The sequence below is a fragment of the Phascolarctos cinereus genome, unplaced genomic scaffold, assembly GCF_003287225.1.
Source record: "Phascolarctos cinereus isolate Bilbo 61053 unplaced genomic scaffold, phaCin_HiC Scaffold_5;HRSCAF=322, whole genome shotgun sequence".
NCBI classification, from domain to species: Eukaryota; Metazoa; Chordata; class Mammalia; order Diprotodontia; family Phascolarctidae; genus Phascolarctos; species Phascolarctos cinereus.
In genome coordinates, this window is record NW_027555958.1 from 198,837,729 (window position 1) to 198,862,810 (window position 25,082).

General features: G+C 38.2%; 1 protein-coding gene across 1 annotated transcript in view; it reads left to right on the top strand.

Annotated features, from left to right (window-relative positions):
• Positions 1 to 25,082, top strand: part of COL9A1 (collagen type IX alpha 1 chain) — a 117,224-nt gene that overhangs the window by 21,719 nt on the left and 70,423 nt on the right. The window contains exons 6-12 of the mRNA XM_078156772.1: positions 10,111 to 10,188; positions 11,027 to 11,047; positions 12,580 to 12,654; positions 13,177 to 13,212; positions 13,328 to 13,390; positions 21,635 to 21,688; positions 21,976 to 22,011. Coding sequence (XP_078012898.1) covers positions 10,111 to 10,188; positions 11,027 to 11,047; positions 12,580 to 12,654; positions 13,177 to 13,212; positions 13,328 to 13,390; positions 21,635 to 21,688; positions 21,976 to 22,011 — 363 coding nt within the window. The remainder of the gene's footprint in view (positions 1 to 10,110; positions 10,189 to 11,026; positions 11,048 to 12,579; positions 12,655 to 13,176; positions 13,213 to 13,327; positions 13,391 to 21,634; positions 21,689 to 21,975; positions 22,012 to 25,082) is intronic.

Here is a 25,082-nt window from a genome sequence, read left to right on the forward strand (position 1 = left end):
AGAAAATTTAAATTAAAATGGAGAACAGCATTAGGATAAGAATAACACAACAACATCTTTTTAATTTGCCTCATGAAATTTACTTCTTTCTGATCTCTGGCACATGACAGTAATTCAATATATTCTGAATGGTGTTTGACTTTGTGCCTTTTCTTCAGTAACATAAATCAAAAGCAAAGCTTCTGTTCTAAAGGTGTCTTCAGCTGTCAAAAGCAAGCCCTGGAAACAGCATCATAAAAAATGCAATAGAAAATAAGACTTGATGGACTCCTAATGCTAAAAGACTCATTTATATTGTCCTAGTCCATGATTTTCCCTTGCCTATCTTTTGTCCTTTCCCCTTTTCTTAAATTGGAAAAGGAAACCAATTTCAAGAGGTTTTTCATAAGCCTTTCAATATAGTTGCTCATGTGGTATACAGCCCCAATGCTTCCTCATCATTCATGGTTATTTAGTGGCCTCAGAATGCTTTATATTTTCTTCCAATGTGTTGCTATAATACATTGCTTACTTTGATTTTAAAGAAATAAATTCCGTATTTCCCATTCTCCTTTGTGCACGTATTTTATGATCATACCATTTATCCTGCTAAAAAAAAAACCAACTTGAATTCCTGGCAGCACCTCATAAAAACATGTTATTTTACAACAGGTTCTTTATTGTGAATTGTCACTCTGATTGCTGAGGAAAGTTATTGGGCACAACTCTATCAGAAAACAAGGTTCTCTCTGCCTTTTCAAGGATCTACATGGAGGATTTGTTGCATGTTTGATGGAGGATAAAGTTCCTTGAGAACATATGACTCACACACTATTCCTTTATTCCCCTGAGTATGATCTAAGCAAACCTAACTGGGTAGACAGATATATTGTTGTTGTTCAGTTGTGTTACTTGTGTCCAACTCTTTGTGATCCATTTGGAGTTTTCTTGGCAGAGATGCTGGAGTAGTTTGTCATTTCCTTCTCCAGCTCATTTTACAGATTAGGAAACTGAGGCAAACAGAATTAGGTGACTTGCTTAGGGTCATACAGCTAGCAAGTGTCTAAAGCCAGATTTGAGCTCACAAAGATGAGTCTTTCTGAATCCATGCCCATTGCTCTAACCACTGTGACACCAGCTATCTAGAGGTAGATATAATATTTTTTAAGGTTTATTCCAAATATAGGACTTTTCAGTTGCATTTGTTAGACCTCTCTGTAAGAGCACATAGTTGTTTCAGTGTTTATTTTACCATATAGCAAGGGATGGATACATTGTTGGAAGGAGAAAATAGCTGCTTTTTAAAATTTTATTTTGGTTTTGTCTTGGTCTGGGTCTATGATTTCATTAGTATAGATGACTCCCTAGTGTGGAAACTGCCTCCACTGATACAGAATGGCAACCTCTCTGTTGTAATTACAGTCTTGGAGAATTGCCTTGGGTACTGAGAGTTGGTATTTTCCTATGTGTCAGAAGCAGGATGTGAATCCAGGTCTTCCTGATTCCAAAGATGACAGTCTTCTATCCCCAAATAAATCAATATCTGATATTGGTACAATATCAAACAATTAAATTAATTTCTCAGGGATATTAGTATGGGAAAATCAGTTTCAAGGTTATCATTAGAATCAGCTCTTATAGGTGGTACAGTGAATAGAGTTCCAGGCCTGGAGTCAGGAAGACCTGAGTTCAAATTTGGCCTCAGACTTACTTGCTATGTGATTCTGGGCAAATAACTTAATCTGTGTTAGCCTCAGTTTCCTCATCTATAAAATGGAGATGATAATAATGGCACCTACCTTGTAGAGTTGTTGTGAGGATCAAATGAAATAATATTTATATAGAGCTTAATACAGTGCCCAGCACATAGTAGGGGCTGCATAAATGGTTTTTGTTGTTGTTGTTAAGTTATTTTTCAGTCTCTGTCACCCCGTTTGAGGTTTTCTTGGCAAAGATACTGGAATGGTTTGCCATTTCCTTTTTTAGTTCATTTTACAGATGAGAAAACTAAAGCAAACAGGGTTAAATGACTTGCCAGGGTCACACAGCTAGTAAGTGTCTGAGGCCAGATTTGAACTCATGTGGTTGAGTCTTACTTCCCCATATATAAATGTTAGATATTTTTATTTAGCACTGTATGAGATCATTTGTTATGGTACAAGGGGCAGCATCATGTGGTAGACAAGAGGCAATATTAGATCCAAGAAGACTTTAGTTAAAGTTCTGCTTCTGGTACATATTGGCTGTGCCACCCTAGGTAAGTTTCTTGGGTGCTCTAGGCAATTCTCTGAAGCTATAAGTTGTAGAAAAGGAGCAAATCTGCATCAATAGAGGAAGTTTTTTTCATCTAAGAGTTTCCCATGCTACTGAGATCACAGATCCTATTCTAATTCCTATAATGCCATGTGAGAAACATTGCTATGGCCATTATGCTTGGCTAATATTAGTTTGGCCAACTGATGTAGCACACTCCTAAATTATTACTTATATTTCCTTAGCTGTCTTTGATGGGCAGCTAGGAGGCCCAGTGGATGGCTGGGCTTGGAGTCAGGAAGCCTGAGTTCAAATTTGGCCTCCAACACTTACTAGCTGTGTGACCCTGGGCAAGTCACTTAGCCTTGTTGCTTTAATTTTCTCATCTGTAAAATGAGCCAGAGGAGGAAATGGCAAACCACTCCAGTATTTTGGCCAAGAAAGCCCCAAATGGGGTTTGACTAAGCAACAAGAGAAGTCTTCTATTTGTGATTATGGAATTGATACAAAAGATATGGCTGTAGTGTCTGTGGACATCTATATAATTCACAGTGGGGGAAATTGTTTGTGACATTTCTATATGATGCAATTGGATTTTTTCCCCCAAAGGCGTGCTGAGAGAATCATTCTTCTGAGGCCTGAACTGTGTATTATAGGACAATATTCTCTTGTATTTTCCACTAGAGGGCAATAAAATTAGTGAGGTGTCATACTCATGGAGCAGGTTACAGGGAAAGAAATTTCTAAAATGATATTATAGATTAGTCTGAATACAAACCTAAACAGTGGTTCAACTTGTTTTTGATGCAAGTTTGAAAACAAAATAGGTTTTTTTAAAATTGTAATTTAAAAATAAATTAATTAAATAAATAGTAATAAATAGTAAATAAGTTAAATTTTTTAAAATTAATTTTAAAAATTACCCAAACTGGTGACAATTTTAAAAGTCAACATTTATTGTTTTTCTCCTTTCATGGAACATAAATGAATTCAGAAGGAATTTTACAGAGACATACAAGCCTACTTTCCCCTCTCTTTTATTATTCGTCTTTGATTAGCGTAGTTGGGTACTAATAGAATTATAGGCAGAATTATGGCAATAGGTGGAGCAGTGGATAGAGGACTGGGTGTGAGATCAGAAAGATCTGAGTTCAAGTCTGACCTTAGACACTAGCTATGTCACCCAAGGCAAGTCACTTAAACTCTGTTTGCCTCAGTTTCCATATCTGTAAAATTAGGATAATAACAGCACCTATCTCCCAGGGTTCTTGTGAGGATCAAATGAGATAATAATTGATAAACAGAAGTATATATAGAATGATTTTACATATGTATGTATAAATATATATATATATATGTATATATATATACATATATAACATATTTGTGTCTGATGTTAGCCATCTCTAGGGAGGGTGGGGAGAAAAAAAAAGAAATTTATGTAATAACCTTATTATATATTTAAAAGGAATAGCAAGTTGTATATAACCGATTTGCAGGTTCATGTGCAATCATCTTTTTAAAATTATGCTATGTTATGGAGATGCTTGTTTTATTCCATAAATTAAAAATAAAATAAAACATAAAAAAGTAAAATATTTTCACATAAAATTGCTTAGCATAGCGGTCAGCACATAGTGAACATTATATAAATGCTAGCTATTATTATTATTATTATTATTAGCTACTATAGAATTTCCAGAGCTGGAAGGAATATTAGAGGTCATCTAACAACTTTTCCATCTTACAAATGAGGAAACTGAGTCACAAAGAAGTAAAGAGATTTGCCCAGGGCCTCAAAAATAGTAAACCATAGAATTTCAGAGTAAAACCAGACACCTTTCCTTAAACCACCACCTCCTCTTGACTTCACTTTTTCTGTTGAGTCCCACCATTCTCCTAGTCACCTAGGACTAGACATGTCACAGTCATCTTCTAGTTTCTCCTTCATCTTCCACATTCAATGTCTCCAAAACCTACCAATTTTTTCTCACAATCCTAATTCAACCAACATTTTTTACATCCTTACCAACCACATCCAAGACACTGGAGATAGAAAGAAGAAAAATGGCACAATCCCTGCCCTTGAGGAGTTTACATTCTACTAGAACTGGGCCTCTTAATCTGGGGTCCACAGATTCCCTACCCCAAGGGATCCATGGATAAATTTCAGGGTGTGTGGGGTGAGTCTATAAACCCGGATGGGAAATGACATAATTTCAGTGTAAATGATATCTTTGTAATCCTGTGTATTTTATTTTATGTACTTAAAGAAATTATTCCGAGGAGGGTCCAGAGATCTTATTAGACTGCCCAAAGAGTTCAAGATATAAAAAAAGGTTAAAGAAGCCCTGTTTACTAGAGAGATCTGACATGTACCAGAATTCAAGGTAGTGTGTGAGGAGGACAAAGTAAGACACATGGACACACACAAAGTGTTCCAAGAGACTTCGAGGAGGTAGAGAACATGGAAGAAACACAGAAGACCACAAAGAAGGTGGCACTTGAGGTGACCTCTGGTAAAAAGAGACTTTGAAAAATAGAGATGAGAAAAGAATTCATTCCAGGCATATTCAGATTTACATGAATGAATATGTGGAGGCAGTTAGAGTATGAGGAGTAGGCCAATTTGTCTGGAACATAGTGAATGCAAAGGAAGAAACGAAATAAGTAATTATTAAACACCTACTATATATTAGGCACTGTGCTAAACACCTGGCTCCTTTCAAGTCCCAGCTAAAACCCCACCTTCTAAAGGAAGCTTTTCCTGATGTCTCTTAATCCCCCTACCTACCACCTTCCCTTTGTTGATTATTTCCTGTTTATCCCACATATAGCTTGTTTGTACATATTTGTTTGCATGTTGACATTCTTATTAGACTGTGAGCTTCTCAAGGGCAAAGACTGTCTTTTGCCTTTCCTTGTATCTCCAGCACTTAGCAGAGTGTCTGGCATATAGAAAGCACTTAATATATGTTTATATTATGTCATATATAATGATTACATATATGTCATATATAATATATATGACAACAACCCTGGGAGGTAGAGGTTATATTTTTCTTCATTTTACAGATAAAGGCAAAAAGGTTTTTTGTTCCTTATTTTAGTGATTTGCCCAGGGTTACACAGCTAGTGAGCGTCTGAGGCTGGATTTCAACTCAGACCTTCTTGACTCCAGGCCCATAGCTCTAGCCTCTGAAAGGGAGAGTAATATGAATTAGGGTTGGAAAGGTAGTCTGTAATTATTGCAGAAGGTCTTAAATGCTAGGCACTTGTTGTCTGTACCACTTATAACTAACTAACCAGGTACAGTTTGATAGCATAGTTATATACATGTCTCATCTTCTTTCCTAGGTTGTAAACTCTTAGGGTGTAGGGAGTATGATAAAGACAAAGGGCTCTTGTACTCCCTCAGTACCTAGCAGTTATGTTTACATAGTAGGCACTCAGTAAATAGCTTTTGCACAAATGAGTGAACAAATGAATGGGTAAAACTCAGGTCTCCTTATCTTAGTCCAGTGAGCTTCTGCCATGTTGTCTTACGATATGGTTCTGATCCAATAGATTCCAGGTAGCTTTGTTCAGTTCCATGGCCATGAACTGAACTTATATCCTCGGCCTGGAAAGGCAGGCTATTGCATACCAACTTTATGTCAAAATGGAGGAGGTATATATAGTCTTAGAGAGATATCTAGGATACTAAGAGATTCAACAAGTTACCCAGGGTCACACAGCCAATATGTATCACACACAGGACTTGAATCCAGGTCAGTACATCTTGACACAGAGGACAGCTCACTATCTACTATGTATGCAGTGCTACCTCTCATGATATCTTAAAGTGAAGGTGTTATAACCAGCTGTTTTTGGAAGTGTTAAATGAAAAGGACTCCTTCCCAGGCTATCTGCCAATCTTTCTTTAATAATATGAAAATTGGGATTCATACTATGCGCCTCCAAAGGGTAGATATATACAAAATTCTTAATATTCTTAGTTGGTGTTTATATTAATGCACAGATAAATTTACTAATCCTTGGTTCAAGGGCCTGCTGAAAGACCAGGTCTGTGCTCATAGATGGATTTGTGTGTGATTACCTATTAAACTCTACCACACTAAAGTAGTTTTAATATTTAAACACATATTCTCCTTTGCCCAAAGAACACTGCAAACTTGGACAAAATCCACGTTCAGGAATTGCTTTGTATTTGTAATAGACAATCCTTATGAAAAAAACCAAACAAAAAGGATATAGGTTTCTTGGTTAGTCACATAATTAAAGCTTCTAAGGTGATTATAATGCAAATAGTTTTTTTAAAAAGAGAAATACTATATTTATCTGAAGATGTGTTATCTGTATGCAAATGACTTTAATGGACTATAAATAGCCTCTTTTATTATCCCATGACCTCTTTTCTTAGGAGATAGGATATAGGGACTTCATTTTAGGGGATAGGATTTCATTGGTATAGGTAATTCTCTGGATGAAGACTTTCTCTACCATTGCAGGTTGGCACCTTCTCTTCAACTTATAGCAGAAGTTCTTAACCTTTTTTGTATCATGCACCCTTTTGGTAGACTTGTGCTATAGAATAATATTTGTTGTCTGAATTCATAATAGATGGAAGTGCTAAATTTAGTTAGAAGTTGGCTGCGAAGTTAAGAGATTTGCCCAGTCACACAGCTAGTACATGTCAGAGGTGAGACTGGAATTCATTGAGAATGTCTTTCTGGCTTCCAGATCACCAATATGTCCACTAAGACACATTGCCTTTTCACAGGACTCATTTTAATCTCTTGACTCTGACAGCAGAGGAAGTATGATGTAATGCATAGAGTGCTAGGCTTGGAATCATGCAGGCAGAAATTCAAATCCCTCTTCTGACACTTATTAGCTGTGTCACCATGGGCAAGTCACTAACCCTCTTTGAGCTTCAGACTTCCTAAGACAGCTAGGTTGCAGTCTTCCTCAGTCAAAAACTCTGAAATGGGCATGAGTAAAGGACCTCAGACATTCTGTTCCTTGATTTTTGTCTGCCCATATACCCTTACATCCAGTCATATAACCCAATATATCTTCCTAGATGTAATAAGACAGTAATTTAACCCCTCTCTAGATTTAGCAGGTCTAATAATATCGATTTTTAGAGGGGGAAATATCACCCTTGAATGGAAGAAAGAGCCCTAATGTGTCTAGATTTATGATCTGGTGGTTTGCCAGAAGGCTTCCAAGTACAAATAGAATTTATTTACTCAGTAACACCAATTTATCTGGATTGAAGTGCCTATGAAGTAACTTCCTCACAAAAAATATAGTTGAGGATGATAAAAGCTTTCTGTAGGTTTTTCTGGTGACCCTCAAATCTATGCCTGCCGTTTTACTGCTTTAGTGCTTTCCTGGGTCAGATCTCAACACTCTTCCCATTACTGTGCTCATTCCCTACTTTCAACTTCTTTCCTCCTCAATTCAATTCAGCAATCACGTGTTAAGCCTCTACTATATACAAAACAATGTGCAAGGTGCAGGAGAAATACACAGACAAAACCCAAAACAGAACACCCCCTGTCCTCAAGAAGCTTCCTTTTGGGGGTCAGGTGAGGGAGTGAGAAGAGATGGGGTAATATGCACAGAAATAAATGAATTAATAAATGCAAAATCTGTACAAAGTGATAAAAATTAATTTTAGGAGTAAGAGTAAACTAACAACTTGGTGTGTGTGTGTTAGAGGGGAGAATGAGGTGGTGTTGTTACTCAGTTATGTCTGATTCTTTGTGATCCCATGGACAATAGCACACGTCCATGAGATTTTCTTGGCAAAGTTACTGGATTGATTTGCCATTTCCTTCTCCAGTGGATTAAGGTAAACAGAGGTTAAGTGATTTGTACAGGGTCGCATAGCTAGTGTCTGAGGCTGGATTTGAACTTGGGTCTTCCTGACTCTAGGTCTGGAACTCTATCCACTGAACCATCTAGCTGCTTCTACTTTTTGTATGACTAGTCCTTAATATTTTGAAAAAAAATCTTTCACCAGCTAGATAAGATTACCCTCTGTTCAAATCTTCCTTTTTTCTTTTTCATTTTTTTCCTGACTTCACATCTCATAGCCCACCAGACCTTACTCTTCCCTACTCTTTGACCTCTCAGATTCTAAGGATGTCATCATTCCAGCATTTCTCTCTTCTCCAATACTCTAAATTTCTCTTGGCGCCTAGATTTCTTCTGTTTTACTTACCCTATCTTTTGCCACTTCTCTTGGCATTGCTGTTTGTAATCCTTTTCTATCTCCACAGAGACTAGGAACATCCACTAGTTACAGGTGTTCTTTCCTGCTTTGTTTGAGGGGAGAAGGGCTGAGATGTAGCCCTGTGCCTCTTTGGCAAGTCTTTATGGTAGCCATTTGGTTATCATATGCCATTATGGTACCCAGAATTTTGGGGTCCTTGGACAGAGAAGTTTTATTTGAATGTGTGGAAAGGGTAAGTTTTTTCTGGCCTTTTCTACCAGAAAGTTACATTCAAAGAAAAGCACATGCTGTATACCAGAGATGTCAAACTCACCCTTCAATGGGGCCACAACTAGATTAAAATATAATTGTGAAATACTTAACAAAGCAAATAAAAATACAATGAAACATAGATAATATTAATATGTGTTCTTCTAAGTCAATATGAGGCCTGCAGGGATCCTTATGTATGATCCCGATTTCTTTTTGAATTTGATACCACTGCTCTATACTACCCAATTTGCCTGGGTCAAGGTACCCTACAATCACCCAAATAGCTTTTGTGCTACTTTACATAATGGCCTCTCCATTATATCACTTGACCCTAATTTAATGATACTTGCTGTATCTTTACTTCAGTTTCATTAATTTCATTACAGAATTTCATCTCTGTGAACTTCCTTTCCCAGTGATTATTAATGCCCCTTCATTAATAATTACTCCAGGGTCACACAGCTAGTAAATGTCTGAGGCTGGATTTGAACTCAGGTCTTCCTGACTCCACGTTCATCACATGGTAACTGACCTTCAGTTGCTGATTCTCAGTGAATTTACAGTTATCCCTTCCCCATTGGGGGAGGGGGGAGAGATGTAGTGCCATTTTACATGGAAAATCCATGTAAAAATTTGGCCCTCCCTTTGTACCAGAGAAGAAATCTGAATTATTATGATATTAAAAGATAAAATATATTGATATTATACAATACTATACATATTTTTATGCATTTCTGGGTTTATAAACTTTTTCTGCATTGTCTGTGGCTTCTGCAAAACTCCTTCCAAATTCCCATTTAATTTCTTAAGCCGACCTGAGATATATTGAAACCATGATGGAGAAGGTCTGATGTTGAAGGGATCACTGTACCTGGACTGGTCTTCACAGTCTCTTTCTAGGTCTATAGTCTTTCCACTTAGGTAGGACCTGCCAAAGATGCTTTGTGTTGGCATAGTCTTTGACAACCCAGGGTTGCCTCTGAGTGATAAGCATTATAATCACTTAGCAAGTATTTATCAATGCTGCTGTAGGTCCTGGAGACATAATCAGTTAACTAACTAGCATTTTACAAGCACCTACTGTGTGTCAGGTACTACAGTAACTGCTGGATGCAGAAACAAAAGTGAAAACAGTCCCCGCCCTCAAAGAGCATACTTTCTATACAGGAATCAACACATACACATCTAATTCTATACGTAAGTAAACAAAGACAAATAAAATTTAATGGGGAGGACCTAGGAGCTCAAAAATGGTTTCACATAGGAGGTGGCCTGTTGGGAGCTGAGCTTTAAGCCAAACAATGATCATAGTAGGGTTTTAGTGATGCACACATATTTCTGTTCAAAAAGGAGCTGAACTTTGTTTTGTTTTTCTCTAGTTTGAACTCCAGTGGTTGCTGATTCACTGTGACCCTCTGAGACCCAGAAGAGAAACTTGCCATGAACTTCCAGTCCGGGTAAAGCTAGGGCACTTTCCTCTTCCATCCCCTTCTTTACCTTTCTAGTTGCTGCCCTCCCTTAAGGAGTTAGCTACATATCTTTACCCACCTGATCCACTTAAGTTCATACAGAAAGCTCAAACCCCAACCTCCAGCTTGTCTTTCAGGAAGCACTTTGACATAACCTCTGGCTGGCAATTTGGTGTTTTCTTCTGAATGCCCAGTACATCTGTCCAAAGTCACAGAATATTCCCTGTGTGCCATTTTTTTTTCTTAACACTTATCCCTGGTAGGCTTCACTTGTCATTCCCAGTAAAGCTGAAGGTGAAACTGAATGCCTAGGGCAGCTATGGTGAGGACATAGAAGCCAAGACTGGGAGGGCCATTTATGGAGTTTCTCCAACCTGAGGCTGCCTCTGCAGAAAGGGTTAAAGGGGACTGTTGTCATTCTATCCTGCTTCGACTCAGCCTCCAGGTTTCCTCCAATCCTGGTGAACCTCCTTCAGGACCATTCATAAACAGAAGAAATAGACGCCTCCAGCTGCTGGTTTACCTTTGCTGTTGGTGTCCCAGGGCTTTTGCTTTGCAGACCTGTGGGTGGGGGTGGCGAGTTAAGGTGCTGATGGAGGTCACTTTATGTGTCTTGTGGGTCTAAAAATCCAGCAGGGGCAACAGGGAGGACAGTGTAGTTCGTGGATTAGCCAGAGAGGTGGTGAACATGGCTATTGCTGCCCAGGACCGAGGGCCCTTCCGTCTTTGGGTCTTTCTGCACTTTCTTTGCTTGTGCGTGGCTCAAGTAAGTTCTTGTGTGATTTGTGTAATCAATTTCTTACTTTCTCATATTTTTCTTCTGCAGCCAAGCCTGAGCAACGGGGAGGTAAGTTTAGTCACTGGGAGTGTGGGTATTGTTTTCTTTTGTTCTGCTTTCAAAACTAAAAATTTAAAAGGAAGGCATTCAGGAAGACCTGATAAGTCCTGCTAAATGCAAAATGGAGAAGAGTATCAGAGAATGTCAGACAGTCCAAGGCTAGGGATCATCTCCTCTCCTTCCATCAAACAGCTTTTCCTGCAGTCATTAGTCCTGTAACATTTCAGGTTTGTGCTAGGGCAGGGGAGGACTCAATGCCCTCTGAGCCAGCTGAAAGTCAGGCAGATAGCCCTCACAGGGCTAGATGCTCAGGAAAGAAGTTGATGATATTGGATGGGTGCATAGTTATTGTTATTTTTAAATTTAAATTATATTAAAGCTCATCAGAGTTATGAGGCAGATTCCCTGAGTGCAAATGTAGGACATCTGGCTCTAAAAAAAGAACTGAGGTTAGAGCCTCCTCCTTCTAGTCCAAGGTAAAAGGTAAGAGAGGGAGCTTTGAAAGATCTAGGATTGACATTGGGCAGCCAAGTCTTAAAGGCACCTTCCTGAAGACTCTAGCCCTAGCCTAACTGTCTGCTCCCTCCTCTTCTAGTGGGTATGGGGGATGGGGTTGAGCGAGGGTAATGGAGGTTTGAAGTTTCACTTACAAAGCTCCCATTGTAACCTGTCTGGCAGATGGAGCTCTGAAATCATGAAAACAGAATTTGCTTTGACCAAGTGTAGTTAGGAGGCTTTTATTAATCACAGTAAAAAACTCCTCCCTCCCCATACTCTTAATATTTCTACTTTATAACTACATATGTAAACAGTTCCTATATAAGCTAACGTTGCTGCTAGATATGAAAAGTACCACTCCACTGTGGAGCTGAACGCAGTTTTCAAGGCAAGAGTTTTCTGCAAGGCAGAATTTCTCCAAGTTCCCTGGAGACTGTGTTTCCTAGCTTACTCCTTTAACTTTATCTTTTCATTGTCAGTAGTTTCCTCTCCCTTTCTACTCTGTAAATCAAAGAAAGGGATTGAAATAAATTCAGTTTGCAAAACAAGGTTATAGGCTAATCTGAGCTTTTGTTCTTATTTTGGAGATTTTTTAAGAATCTGGTTAGAGAATTTTAACTAAAATGCAAAATCAGTTTTTGACTAAAGTCAGATATCAAGTGAGCCCTTCCTTTTGCATTTGAAGACCATTTAAAGGAGGTAGGACTCATTACACTTTCATTCAATACACAGCTCTTAGGTGGTAACTCTAGACTCATTTATCCAGAATCCAGATCACTTGCTAAAGCAGTGGAAGACTCAACTAGATAGAGACCCCTCCCAGAATGTTGCTTTTAAAAAGTGGTGAATAACTTGTCAGGTAACCTATAAGGAGCTGAGTGCTCAGCTGTCCTGGAGCTCAGGGTTTGCTTTAGGACTCAGAGACTCCTGTGGGCTTCAGGTTGGGCTGGCCTGATTGGGAGACAAGTGGGAAGGTGGAGGTGGGGGTATGGACCAAGGTGCTCAATCCTCTAAATTGTTCTTTGTGTGTCCTCCTTCACTAGAGAGGTCCGCCGGGTCCCCAAGGGCCTCCTGGGCCTCCCGGTCCCCCAGGAGTTCCAGGCATTGATGGTATTGATGTAAGTGTTTTCTCTGGGGTGGGGGAGGTCTCTGGCCTCCCTTTCTTGATTCTTCCCTTCCCTGATCACCTCCCTGAGGATCCTGCAACTGGAAGGCTGTCCCTAGGAAGCTGTAGGATGGGTCCATGAGTTGTTACCCCTAAACTTCCCAAACCAACCGAAACTAAAATTGTGCCCCTGCCCCATCACCCTGGTTCTATTCGTGATCCATCACTATGGATACCGGTCTGCTGGTACCCATAGGACAAAGAGGCAAGTTTGTTCTGTACTCCCTCTTGCGTGTATATGCTTTGGGGCTGCTGGTGGTGATGGATAAATTTCTGCCTCACAGGGGTATTTCTATGGGACAAGGTGTCACATTCCTCTTTCCCTAGTCTTATTTGTACTGCATTCCATCCGCATTATCTTTTCCCACTCCATGTCCCTGTACAAACTGTGTCCTTGAAATTGTGTGCAATCTGGATTTGGGCAGTGTCCTGGGTCACTCACTGAAGCCTCTCTCCTTTTCTTCTCTTGCTCTAGGGAGATCGAGGTCCAAAGGGTCCCCCAGGCCCCCCGGTAAGTAATGGCCTCTTCCCTTTCTTTTAAAAATGCTTTGAAGCTCTGCTATTTTGAAAAGTGCCTCATCTTGAGAATCTCACTCTTCCCTTCTTCCTTCCCCTCACCCCATCAGGGTCCCAGTGGAGACCCAGGAAAACCAGGAGCTCCGGGTTTACCTGGCACACCAGGAGCAGATGTGAGTACATAATTATTGACTTGGGGTAGAACTTGCAGAAAGGTGGGCTGGAGTTGGATTGGAGATTGAAAGAGATGGGAAAGTTGAGAGCTAATTGATGGAGAGGCTTTGAATACCACCTTGTGCCTAGTTTTAGTTGGCTATGTTGCAGAAGGCTTTTTGACAGCGTTGGGCTTAGAGTGTGGGGAAAACACCCCTGGAAAGTGGACTCAGCTTGTGCTGGTATTTCTGCCCCTCAGAAACAGAGCTGGGATTGTGGAGAATCTCAGAACAGTTTGGCTTTTTTTCCCCCTTCTGCAAAAAGAGGAATATAGAGGTGCCTTGTCTCTCGCTTACTGAACTAACTTTGCTTCCGCTATCACCCCACTCAATGCTTGATCCAGTCCAGTGATTCTTGGACTGACTGATTTGAGGCAGGGAAGTAGGCACGGGTTGAGGTGTGAGGCTTTTTTTGTTGCTACGCTGGGGAAGGGATGTTTAAATCAATCTTGAACATTCTTGGGACTTGCCCTCACCATCTGGTGTTGTTAGAGAAAAGATCTGATGGTCTTGTTTTTTCTTTAATTTTCTCTTTCTTTTTTCCTCTTTCTCTCCTTCCTTCTTTTCTTCCTATTTTTCTTAAATTCCTATTATCATAGCATAAAGCTAAGCCCTGGGGGGGGATTAAAAAAAAGTTTAGATAAAAGAATGTCCCTAAGAATGGAACATAACAACTTACATTTATGCTCTACACAAACCCTTTATGGTTCAAAAAGCACTTTCATTATAGGCACCCAGTGAGATCAGTGGTATAAGTAGTATCCTCTTTTTCTAGTTTTTACCATTGAGGAAACTGAGGTTAAGGGGATCAAGAGACTTCCCCAATGAGGCTGCTAGGTGCGCGGTGGATAGAGCACTGTCCATAGAGTCAAGAGGACCTGAGTTCAAATCCCATCTCAGACACATAACATTTACTAGCTGTGTGACTCTGGGCAAGTCACTTAACCCCAATTGCCTCACCAAAAAACCAAAAGAAAACAAAAAACAAACAAGAGACTTCCCGAAGCTATACCTAGAAAGTTCAAGACCAGATCTGCTGATTCCAGTTCAAGTCCAACATAATTCTTCTGACTCCAAGTCTAGTGCTTGGTGCTTACACCATTCTGAAGGAAAACAAGACAATATTGAGCTGCAGTCAGGTCTATTTAATTTCCTTGATTTCCAATGAGAACCATGGCTTTGGATTATGGGTAGATGAAGACAATGGAGGGAGAAAGAAAAGCTGAGTTATCATTGCAGACTCCAGGCAGGAATGCAGGAAGAAGCGTTAGAGATTGGTGACAGTCATAGATCCTCTTAGAAGAAGAGGAATAGTAGTATCATAATAATATCCATGGATAGAGAACCAACTTTGCATTTAGGAACACCTAGCTCCAAGTCTTGCCTCTGACACATTCTAGTTGGATGATTGCAGGCAAGTCATTTAACCTCAGGGTCCTAGGCAACTTTCTCAGACTCTAAATTTAAGAGAAGGTGCTAATCTACATTGGCAGCACTTTAAATTATTCGACGTTCTTTAAAAATATTTCATTTGATTCTCGAAACTTTGTGAGGTAGGTGCTATTATCCCCATTTTGCAGATGAGGAGACTGAGGTAGACCAAGGGTTAAGTGACTTGCCCTGAGAAACTTAACTAAGTAAGTGTCTCAGTATTTGAACTCAGGTGTTCAAGTCTAAAACTCTATTCACTGTGCTGCCTAGCTAATTTTTGGGTGCTTGAGAATACGTGAGCCGCGGAACTCTCCAGTGCCTAGGATAGTACGTGAATGTAGTAGCTACTAAGTAGATGCTTGTTGATTGAATAATTTATTTCTTCCCACCATATGACTGCTAGGGAGGCTAAATACCTTCCTATCCCTCTTACCTCCTAATATTCATTTTAGGAAGTACTGCTGTTAATAGTCCTCCACTTGTCTTTAAAAACTGGAGAGAGCTTTAGATTTTTTTAATTGAGTTTATTTTGGCTAGGCAATGCGGTTAAGTGACTTGCCCAGGGTAATAAGTAACAATTCGGGCATTTGAACCCAAGTCCTTTGATCCCCACTCCACCATGAGATTCAATGGGGCCAAAGGATATAATGCCACAGTACCTGTCTATAGCGTAAACCTCTCAACCTCTTCTGAGCTAGATTGTAATTGTCAATCTCTAAGGTTCCTCCATTGCTAAATTTTCTGACCCCGTGGAGAATCTAAATTGAAGTGAACTGTAAGTGATGGATATCTGTGTTTGATTATACCTTAATTTCTTGAAAACTAAAGCTACCACATCAAGGATAATGTACTTAAATTAGATCCATTAGGGAGACATCTTTTATGGAAAGATGCTTCTTTTATATACAGTTGACCAAGTTTGTGAACTTTGGATCTTTTAACTTCAGCAAAAGGACATCTTGGCAGCTCATACCCAATGACTCATACTCTCTTAGGTTTTTCTTTGAAAACTAGAATGCAAATTTATTCAGCTTACAGAATTAATATATATGTATATATTAATCGTACTTTGATATGTAGATAAAACTGTGATCTCATTGATGTGAGTTATTCCTCCAATGGTGCAGATCTATCTATACATTCCTTCTTAGTTCTTTAAATCTTTTCCATGATTTCTCTAAAATCGTCTTCTGGGAGGCTACCCAAGGCACTAAGGACCTTCCTCTAGATTTTTTGACATTGTGTGCTATGAAGTGTGTGTACTGTCTGCTAATCAGAGGATCGTTGATCTGGAGTTATAAGACTATTCAAGGTCCATCTAGTTGGACCGTCTCACTTTACCTAGGAGGAAACTGAGACTCAAGGAGGTTGCCTCAGGACAAAGTTTTTTGGTGGTATTTGAGAGGTGAGATTTGAATCCAGCTCCTCTGACTCCAGAGTCGGTGCTGCTTCCACTGTACCACCTTGTCTCCTATTCCTTGCTGTAATTATGGGCCTGTTTTCCCTCCTTTTCTGGTCATTCTTCTTTAATCATATCCTTTATGCTGCTTGTCCTGTGCAGTTCTTTGTTGGTCACATGGAAGCCTAGTCAGAACTACCACAAGCCTTCTCATTGTTCTTTGGGTGACTCACAACTTCAATTTTTGGGGTACTCTAGTATTATTCCATGACATCCAGGCATATGGCGTCTCTGGAAGAATATCCAATTTTAAAAAGATGGGCTTTTATCCAGAGAGAAGCTTGGGGTCATTAAAAGTATAGCTCTATTTTCCAGAGTCCATCCAGCTCAATGCCTCCTTCCTATGATGTTCTAGGTCCAATTCAATTTCTATCCTTAGTGTCTCTTGAAGATATAGGTGCTGATGGATCAACTCTACGGGCTATCCATTTGACTATATATCATGGTCTGAACAATGGACATTTTCTTTTGTGGATATTTCAACTGAATTCTTTTAATTGATTATGCATCTCATTCAGGAGTCTATTGGGGACAGTTCAGCTCAAAGACAAATACACACTGAAAATCAAAATGGGAATTTGCTTAACCAGGTTACTACTTTTCACTAGGAACTTAGCTTTAATGATTTCTAGTAGTAAATCACACACATATTATGGTCAGGCAGAGAAGACATCAAAGGGAAAGGGGCAGAATTAAGTTTTATGAAAAAGAGAAGACATTCACTCATTCAGAGAGAATATTGGGAAGAAGAGGGGAAGCTACGGCTTGGAGTGTCCAGCAAGGTAGGACTGAACAATAAAGATATTTCCCAGGATTCCATTGGTTCAGTCTTCTTGAGGTGCTTCTGATTAGGCAGAAAACCCAAGAGGGAAAGGATTTCTCAGCCTTTTAGTCCTCAGAAAACTAAGGGAACTCTGAGAATGATACAGGAGAAAGTACCTTCTCAGTTTTTCTCCAAAATGAAGAGAGAAAAAAGCAAGACAAAATCATCTTTTCCAAAAGAAAAAGCAATGAAAATAAGAAAGAACAGAGAAGAGTGAAAATGAAAAGAAAGTGGGAAGAAATCAACCCATTGATCAAAAACATTTATCAAGACTCTTTGTTGCCTCCCAGATAAAATATAAAATCCTGTTTCACTTTTAAAGCCCTTGATGACCTGGCCCATTCCTGCCTTTCCACTCTTCTTACAAGTCATTCCCCTCCATGTACTCTTTGATCCTGTGTCATTGACTTCCTTACTGTTCCTCACAACAACACTCTGTCTCCTGATCCCAGGCCATTTTCACTGGTTGTGCCTCCCATCCTTGGAACTCTCTTCCTACTCATCTCTACCTCCTGGCTTCCTTGGCTTTCTACAAATCTCTGAAGTCCAGCCCTCCCTTACTCAAATCCAATTCAATTGCAAATCATGTCATCATCTTCCTGATGTCATGGTCCTCTCTGAGAACAAAGGATAAACCATATACAACCACAATCTCTAAAGTCCACCCTCTACAGGAAGCTTTTCCCATTGCTGTTTAATCTCAGCGTGTTCCCTCTGAGATTATCTCCAATGTATTCTGTATATATCTCATTTGTACATAGCTATCTGTATGTTGTCTCCCTCATTAGATTGTGAACTCCTTGAGAGCAGGACTGTTTTTGCATTTCTTTTTATCCCCAGCATTTAGCAGTATATGTGAAGCACAGTAAGTGTTTCATAAATGCTTATTGACTTGACATGACTTGACTTACAGTGTGCCTGGCACTGTACTAGCTGCTGGGGATACAAATATCAAGTATGTGTGTATGATTTATGTTTTACACGTATATGTTTGTGGGTATGTATGCACACAACACACATTTATATTTCAAACTTTAGAATATAGAGATATTAGTGTTAACTCTTACCATGGTAGGGATATATAGAAATAATCTTTGTTCTAACAGAGCTTTCAGTTTCAGTCACTCATTCAAGCATTTGTTTATTCTCTACACACACATGTTAGATCTAGCTGAACAAAAGATGATTCCAGGGTATGAAGATGTCTTCCTACAAGGAACAACCTAATTTACTCTGGAATAGGGTGGGGAGAGACTTGTGAAGATCCACTCTGAGTTGTATTCTGCCAAATTTTGGTCTTGAATTACAGACTGACCTTGCATAGCTTTTCTGGGACTATTTTTAAAAATTCCATTTTGATCCTGAGTAAAGTTAGCTCCAGAAATGTCAATTCCTGTAATGTGTTTTCATGCTATTTAAGAGGTATAATAGTCAGACCGCTGGTTAACCATGTGGAAACTTTCCCTTTTATGAGAATGATATAGTTGTCAGAAAAGTTCTGCCTCTTACTTTTATGAGACTGCATCTCCAATCCTTTCCACCACTATCATAGATCAACCTGGGACTGAGTCACTAGTTTGATGTAGCATACAGAACCATTATCATGGCTTCAGCATTTTTTTTTGCTGCCTATATAATTTATTAACAGTAACAAAGAATACAATATGTGAATATTTAAGCCATATCTCATCTGTGAGAAATGTCCCAGCCAGAGACCCCTCTGTTCTGGAACAGCAGAACAGAGGAGTTTCAGCATTTTTTTTATGAATATTCCAGCAAGTGTCTGCCAACAGATGAAAAGGTTTTGTTTTTGGGAATTTACCTCTATTGGTCTTACAATATTTATGCATAGGACTATGGTTATAGGTAAGTTATAATGAGTAACATTTTTGTACCAGTCATATTTGGGCCCAGGTTTATAAAATGTATCTTATTTTGTGTATAGATTCTCAAGAAAGGTATGATTTATCTGGGTAAAATTAAGATAGCTGTTTTGATGTTATAATAGGAACTCAGCAAGTGACCATTTGTCCTGTTGCCAAATTATAATCTTGTAATTAGATTACAGAGCTTAAAAAAATCAAAGAAAGCTTGTCAAAAATTCTTGCTGTTCTGCCTGTCTGATTTTTCTCCCCTTTTGTAAATGTCCAGTAATTAACTTTATGAACTCAAATCTTTCCCTTTTCATTTCCTTTATCTACATGATTATTACAGAAAATTAATTGCTGTAGAGAAGTATAAAGTAACAAGCAATGAAATAAGTTTCAAAATGAATTAATATAAAAGCACTCTCCTCCATGCCTTTAGGCAGAGAACACGACAGATTTAATGTAGCTTTTTTTCCTCCTTAATGATCTTTTATTTAGGTGTTGCTTTCAGGCTTTTCAAGGATTCTGTTACACTGCCACCCTTACTCCCAACCAAATGTTGCTTAATAATTACTGTTAGAAACTAGATAATAGGTGATTCTCAGAATATATTATTTGCTCTTTTGTTTTTTTAGGTCCAAATTGATACAACTGTTAAGTTTTACTTTATTTGCCAACAGCTAGAAATGAATCAGAATAAAGAAAAGTTAAAAAATGGAAAACAGCAAAATAAAGTTTAAATGCCATGCCAAATACAGAAACTTAGACACGTATTTGACCATGGTTTTCTAAATTCAGCTGTACTTCAATAATCAAGAATTAACTGAAATAAAGTAAAGAATAATATATTTCATTTGTATAAATACATTATATTTTGCAAAGTGCTTTATGTATCTAAATGCATATAGAATGCTGGACCTGGTGTCTAAGACCCTAGTTCAAATCTGGTCTCAGGCACTTACCAACTGTGTGACCCTGGGCAAGTCATTTAAAAACCTTTGTCTGCCGGGGTCAGCTAGGTGGTGCAGTGGATAGAGTACTGGCCCTGAATTCAGGAGGACCTGAGTTCAAATCTGGCCTCAGACATATAACACTTACTAGCTGTGTGACCTTGGGCAAGTCACTTAACCCCATTGCCTAGCCTCCCCACTTAACCCTTTGTCTGCCTCAGTTTCTTCATCTATAAAATGGAAATTATAATAGCACCTACCTTCTAGGGTTGGTAAGGATAAAATTAGATAAAATTTGTAAAGTGTTTTAGAAACTTTAAAATTCTATGTGAGTGCTAGCTAGCTTTTATCTCATTTGATTCTCATAATAGCCCTCTGAACAAGTTGCTTTGGTATTATTGTCATCATCATTTAGAGATGTTATCTCCATACTGAGACTCGGACAGGTTAAGTAATTTGACTGCGATCACACAATTAGTAAGTATTAATGGTGGGATTTGAACTCAGATCTCTCGACTTTAGATCTAGTGTGCTCTCAATTTTACCATAATGCTTCTCAGTATAGGGAATCTGAGATGATGATAAGGCATATAAAAATTATAGTACGTACATAGAATTTCATGACAATAGGTTTAAGCTCTGAATCTAAAGAGGATTTGTTTGGCATGTGCATATGAATTAATGATGTGAATAAATGCATTTTATAGGATTTAGAGCTGAAAAAGCCTTAGAGATCATCTAGTGCAACTCCTCTTTTTACAGATGAAGAAACTGAGGTCCAGTGAGAAGTTCCTTGTCATAGTTCACACAGCTAATTAATGACAGAGTCAGGATCTGATTCAATATTCAATCACCTTCTACTATTTTACTCATAAGTTCCTTCCACCAGGCATGAATGATATATTTTAACCAAAAGGATAAATAAATTTACTCAAGCATTACCTTTGAGACTATTATATATTCCTTGAACCATGAATGTTCTGTCTAGAACACAATTACATTTTATTTATCACAAATGAAAGGAGGTAAATGCACTAAGTTTCTATGTGGTAATGATAACAACTTATAGAATCCTTCTGAGGAGCTAAAAATATTTTAAAAACATTTCATTAAACTCAAAACATTATTGTGAGTAGGGAGATGGCAAGTGTTCAAATATCATTTCCATTTTATAAATAGAGAAAATAAAGTACAGTTAGTAGTTGAATGGTGGAACCAAGACAAGAATGCATATTCTGCATCTGATCATACTTAATTATGAAGGCTTTTATGTCATAATGAATTATCCAGGATAACATTTACAATATGGAGACAGAGAGAACCAACAAAATATAGCTGATGTGTTGAACAATGCGATAAACTACTTAATCAGCTGGACCAGAAGGAATCTTTTTTTGATATAGAAAACAAAAGATTGAATTGGTCACAATGTCCTTGTCAAATCAAAACTTGTTAATAGATTGATTTAATTTCACAGTCCGTAAACAGGCAAAAGTCTTTAGAATTTGCTGTTCTTTGAATAAAGTATGGAGTTGTATTCCTGTGAAGCTATTTGTACCATTAATTTGGAAACATCGTAACAATACTTAATTCATTTAAGCAGAATTACTTGCATAGCAATTTATCAAAGAATGATATGGGATAACATTTACATTACATGTATCATTTTGAAAGGGCTTGACAGGACCTGATGGATCGCCTGGCTCAGTTGGTCCAAGAGGACAAAAAGTAAGTTAAAAACCTTTTCTTAAATGTTTAAGACTCATTCTTAGGAAAATTTCCTTAAGTATATTAGTTTAGTTTTCAAATAATGGAAATAATCCTATTGAGGAAGAAATGTCTTTGAAAGGTACACAAATGACTTCATTTATAAAGATGCCATTATATCTTACATGAGCAAACCTCCCACCCCAACACACCCACTCACTCCCACCCTATGTATACATCTGCACATATCCACATGTGTACATATTCTTCTGAAAACTAGATAAAAAGAAATTATTTTGTGTTTCTAGGGAGAACCTGGGGTCCCAGGATCACGTGGATTTCCTGTAAGTAAAACATTTTAGATACTGTATGAATTTAAAGCCTGATAATGTTTAATTCTGCCTCTATGATATTCCTGGTGAAACATTTTACATAGAAATATAGTTAAAGTTTTGCCTGGTAAAATAAATATTCTATAGCAATTAATTGCATGAGATTAAATGGAATACTACCCTGAAATTCATTGTAATGAGATTTTACTTCTTTCTGTGAGTGGAATAATTCTTGAGGAATTTAAATGGGCAATAAAGTACATAGATGTATGATACAATATTCAGGGGTTGATTGGTTACTATTCAGTTTTCTTAAGTGCTCCTTTTCTAGGAAACCCAATCTTTTCTTAGGGAAGAAAATCATTCTTGCATAGCTGCATGAGAGAAAAACCATACCCCGTGATAAACCAAGAGCAGAGGTCCAATAGTCATGAATAAATTGTGGTAACCTCCCTGCATCTTGATTTTAACTCTAACGAAAAACAGTTTTCCTGGGAGTTCTTATCCTGTTCGCAGACTTGTCATTTCCACATTGTACCATTAGGCTGAGATTTACTGATGAGGCCAGGTTGTCAGCATAGATCACTGTAACTGTGCCTCACAGAGAGAATGAGCTGGCAAACTACTTCTCATCCACTGTTTCTTTTTTTTTGTTGTTGTTCACAAATTATTATTTTTAGTTTTAAATTCTGCATTCTTCTCCTCTTTTCTCTGAGCTTCCCTTGCTATATCTTAGCATCTTTTCATTTTCCTATCAGGCATTCATATACTACAATTATTTTCTGAAGTGAATAACTTGCATTACTTTTTCTCCAACCAAATCTCTTGATTTATAAAATTTGCAAAATCCAAATCTCTTGTTTAATTTGAAACCTGTTGACTAGTAGTCTACAGTCAACAAATATATTTTCATTCTCTTTTTAGCAAAACATATCACTTCCACATTTTTATTATTTAAGTCTGGTTGTTTTGCGTAAGAAATGTGTTCAAATAAGTGTACCTCTCAATAAATATTGTTATAAAAGTACATCTAATGAATAACATTTTTGAAAACACATTGCTTACCTTTGGCTCTGTCTCAGTTATTACTGATTCATTGTCTAGCCCAGTGCGTAATGGTAACTAAATAAAGGTTCACTTAATGAAGGACTGAATGAAGGAGTGAATAACTAGCCAATTCAGTTAAAATGATCAAACTAATTGCTTGTTTTACTCACTATTTTTTTTTCTCATCCTCTCTTTTCACCCTATCCCTGCTACCTTACCTTCTTCCCCCCTTCCATCCCCGATTTCATCTATCCCTCTAAAAATCCCCCCACCCTCTACCACATACCCCCAATTTCAATCCAATACATCTCAAAAAGTGTCCCTCTATCTTCTCCCTCCCATCATTTCAAATCCCAATGCACACATCCTTCTAAAAGTCCCTCCACTATTAATAAAAACAAAACAAAACAAAAACCTAATTGTGTAGACAATTCGCCAACAGAATCCCTAAGGATTTTACTGGATGCTTTGGTTATGAAGATTTAAGAGAAACCCATGTAATAAAAATCACCTACATTTCTCTTGCATTTTGTTGTTTCCAAAACACTTTTACACATGTAATTAATTTAGATCTTCACCCTAGGAGGCAGGCAGGGGACAGGTCTTTCTCTTTCCCCTTTCCTTATTTTGCAGATGAGGAAACTGAACTCAATGAAGTTGTGTCTTGCTCAAGGTCATATGGCTACAGTGACCTTGGTACAGTAGTACGGTGAGGAATGGAGTTCAGGTCCTCTGATTCCTAATATGGCCATTGTAATGGACTATGCCATGCTTTGCCAAGGTAGCAGGAAAGATGATTGATTTTGAGACACCTACCTGGAAGAAAAAGAATCAAGAACAGAAGAGTAAAGTGCCAGGAGAGATCTCAGGAAAAAAAAGATCAGATTGAGAAGGGAATGGAAAAAGGATAGTGCTCTAGGTAGAGTATGGTGACAAACGTCTCTTAGCAATGCAGAACAGAGATAGCATGACTTGATATAAGATCAAATTCAGCATGGCAAAGTGTGTGGAGGTAGGGCACTTTTAATTCTTCTAACTACTGGGGCCAAAGGAGTCTGTAGCATAAATTTCCAATTGTTTCAAAAGGGTGAATCTCCTTAGGCACAGAAATGAGTATTCTGTGCTTTGTGAATGCATAGAAAACTTTTTTATTTAACCCAAGTCTCTTTGGAACTAACACATTGCATTCATAAGTTTATAAAAGTGGGAGCTGGGCATAGTGGATAAAGAGCTGGCTTCAAAGCCAAGAAGACCCAGGTTCAAGTTTCACCTCTGACACATGCTAACTGGTGACCCTGGCAAGTCACTCGATTTGTCAGCACTCCAGTCAGCCTTCTGAGACTACAAATTGAAAATGCTGACCTGCATTAATAGAGGGAGTTTTATCACTTAGGAGTTTCCTAAGGAATAATTTCAAATTGAAATAGAAAGAGATCCCTTAGAAAACCATAAATTAGCATTATCTATGTTGTGTTGCATATTGTGTTTATTTTGTTAAACATTTCCCAGTTACATTTTAATCTGGTTCTGACAGCATTGGGGAGTGTTGCTGGCTGCTTGCTTTCCTGCTAGTTTGACACCTCTGTGACCTATCCAGTGAAAGCACGGATCCAGTTTCTATCGTGTCTCATGTTGTAGTCATAATTACATGAAGATGAATTGCATTTGAAAACATGAAAAATAGCATTTTAAATCATCATCAAATGTGACACCCCTATGAATGTGAATTACAGCTGCCAGTATTCTGTAAGCAAAACTGTGTGATTTCATTTACTTTCATTAAAGAAGAAAACAGAAAGAAAACATTTTAAAAGGAACATCTCTTGCTGATTCTTCCTCTCAAGTCCTCTTCTGCTGCCTCATCATGGTGTGCAGGTGATCTTGGGTTTTTGCCAACCGAGCTCAAGCTCTGGCAGATTCTATTGTACTAAAAAGACTTTTAGTATTGTCCTGGCAACAGATGACAGACCATTTGTGTCATCTAAGGACCACCCCACTGTACTTAGCAAATATAGTTCTTGGCACATAGAAAGCAT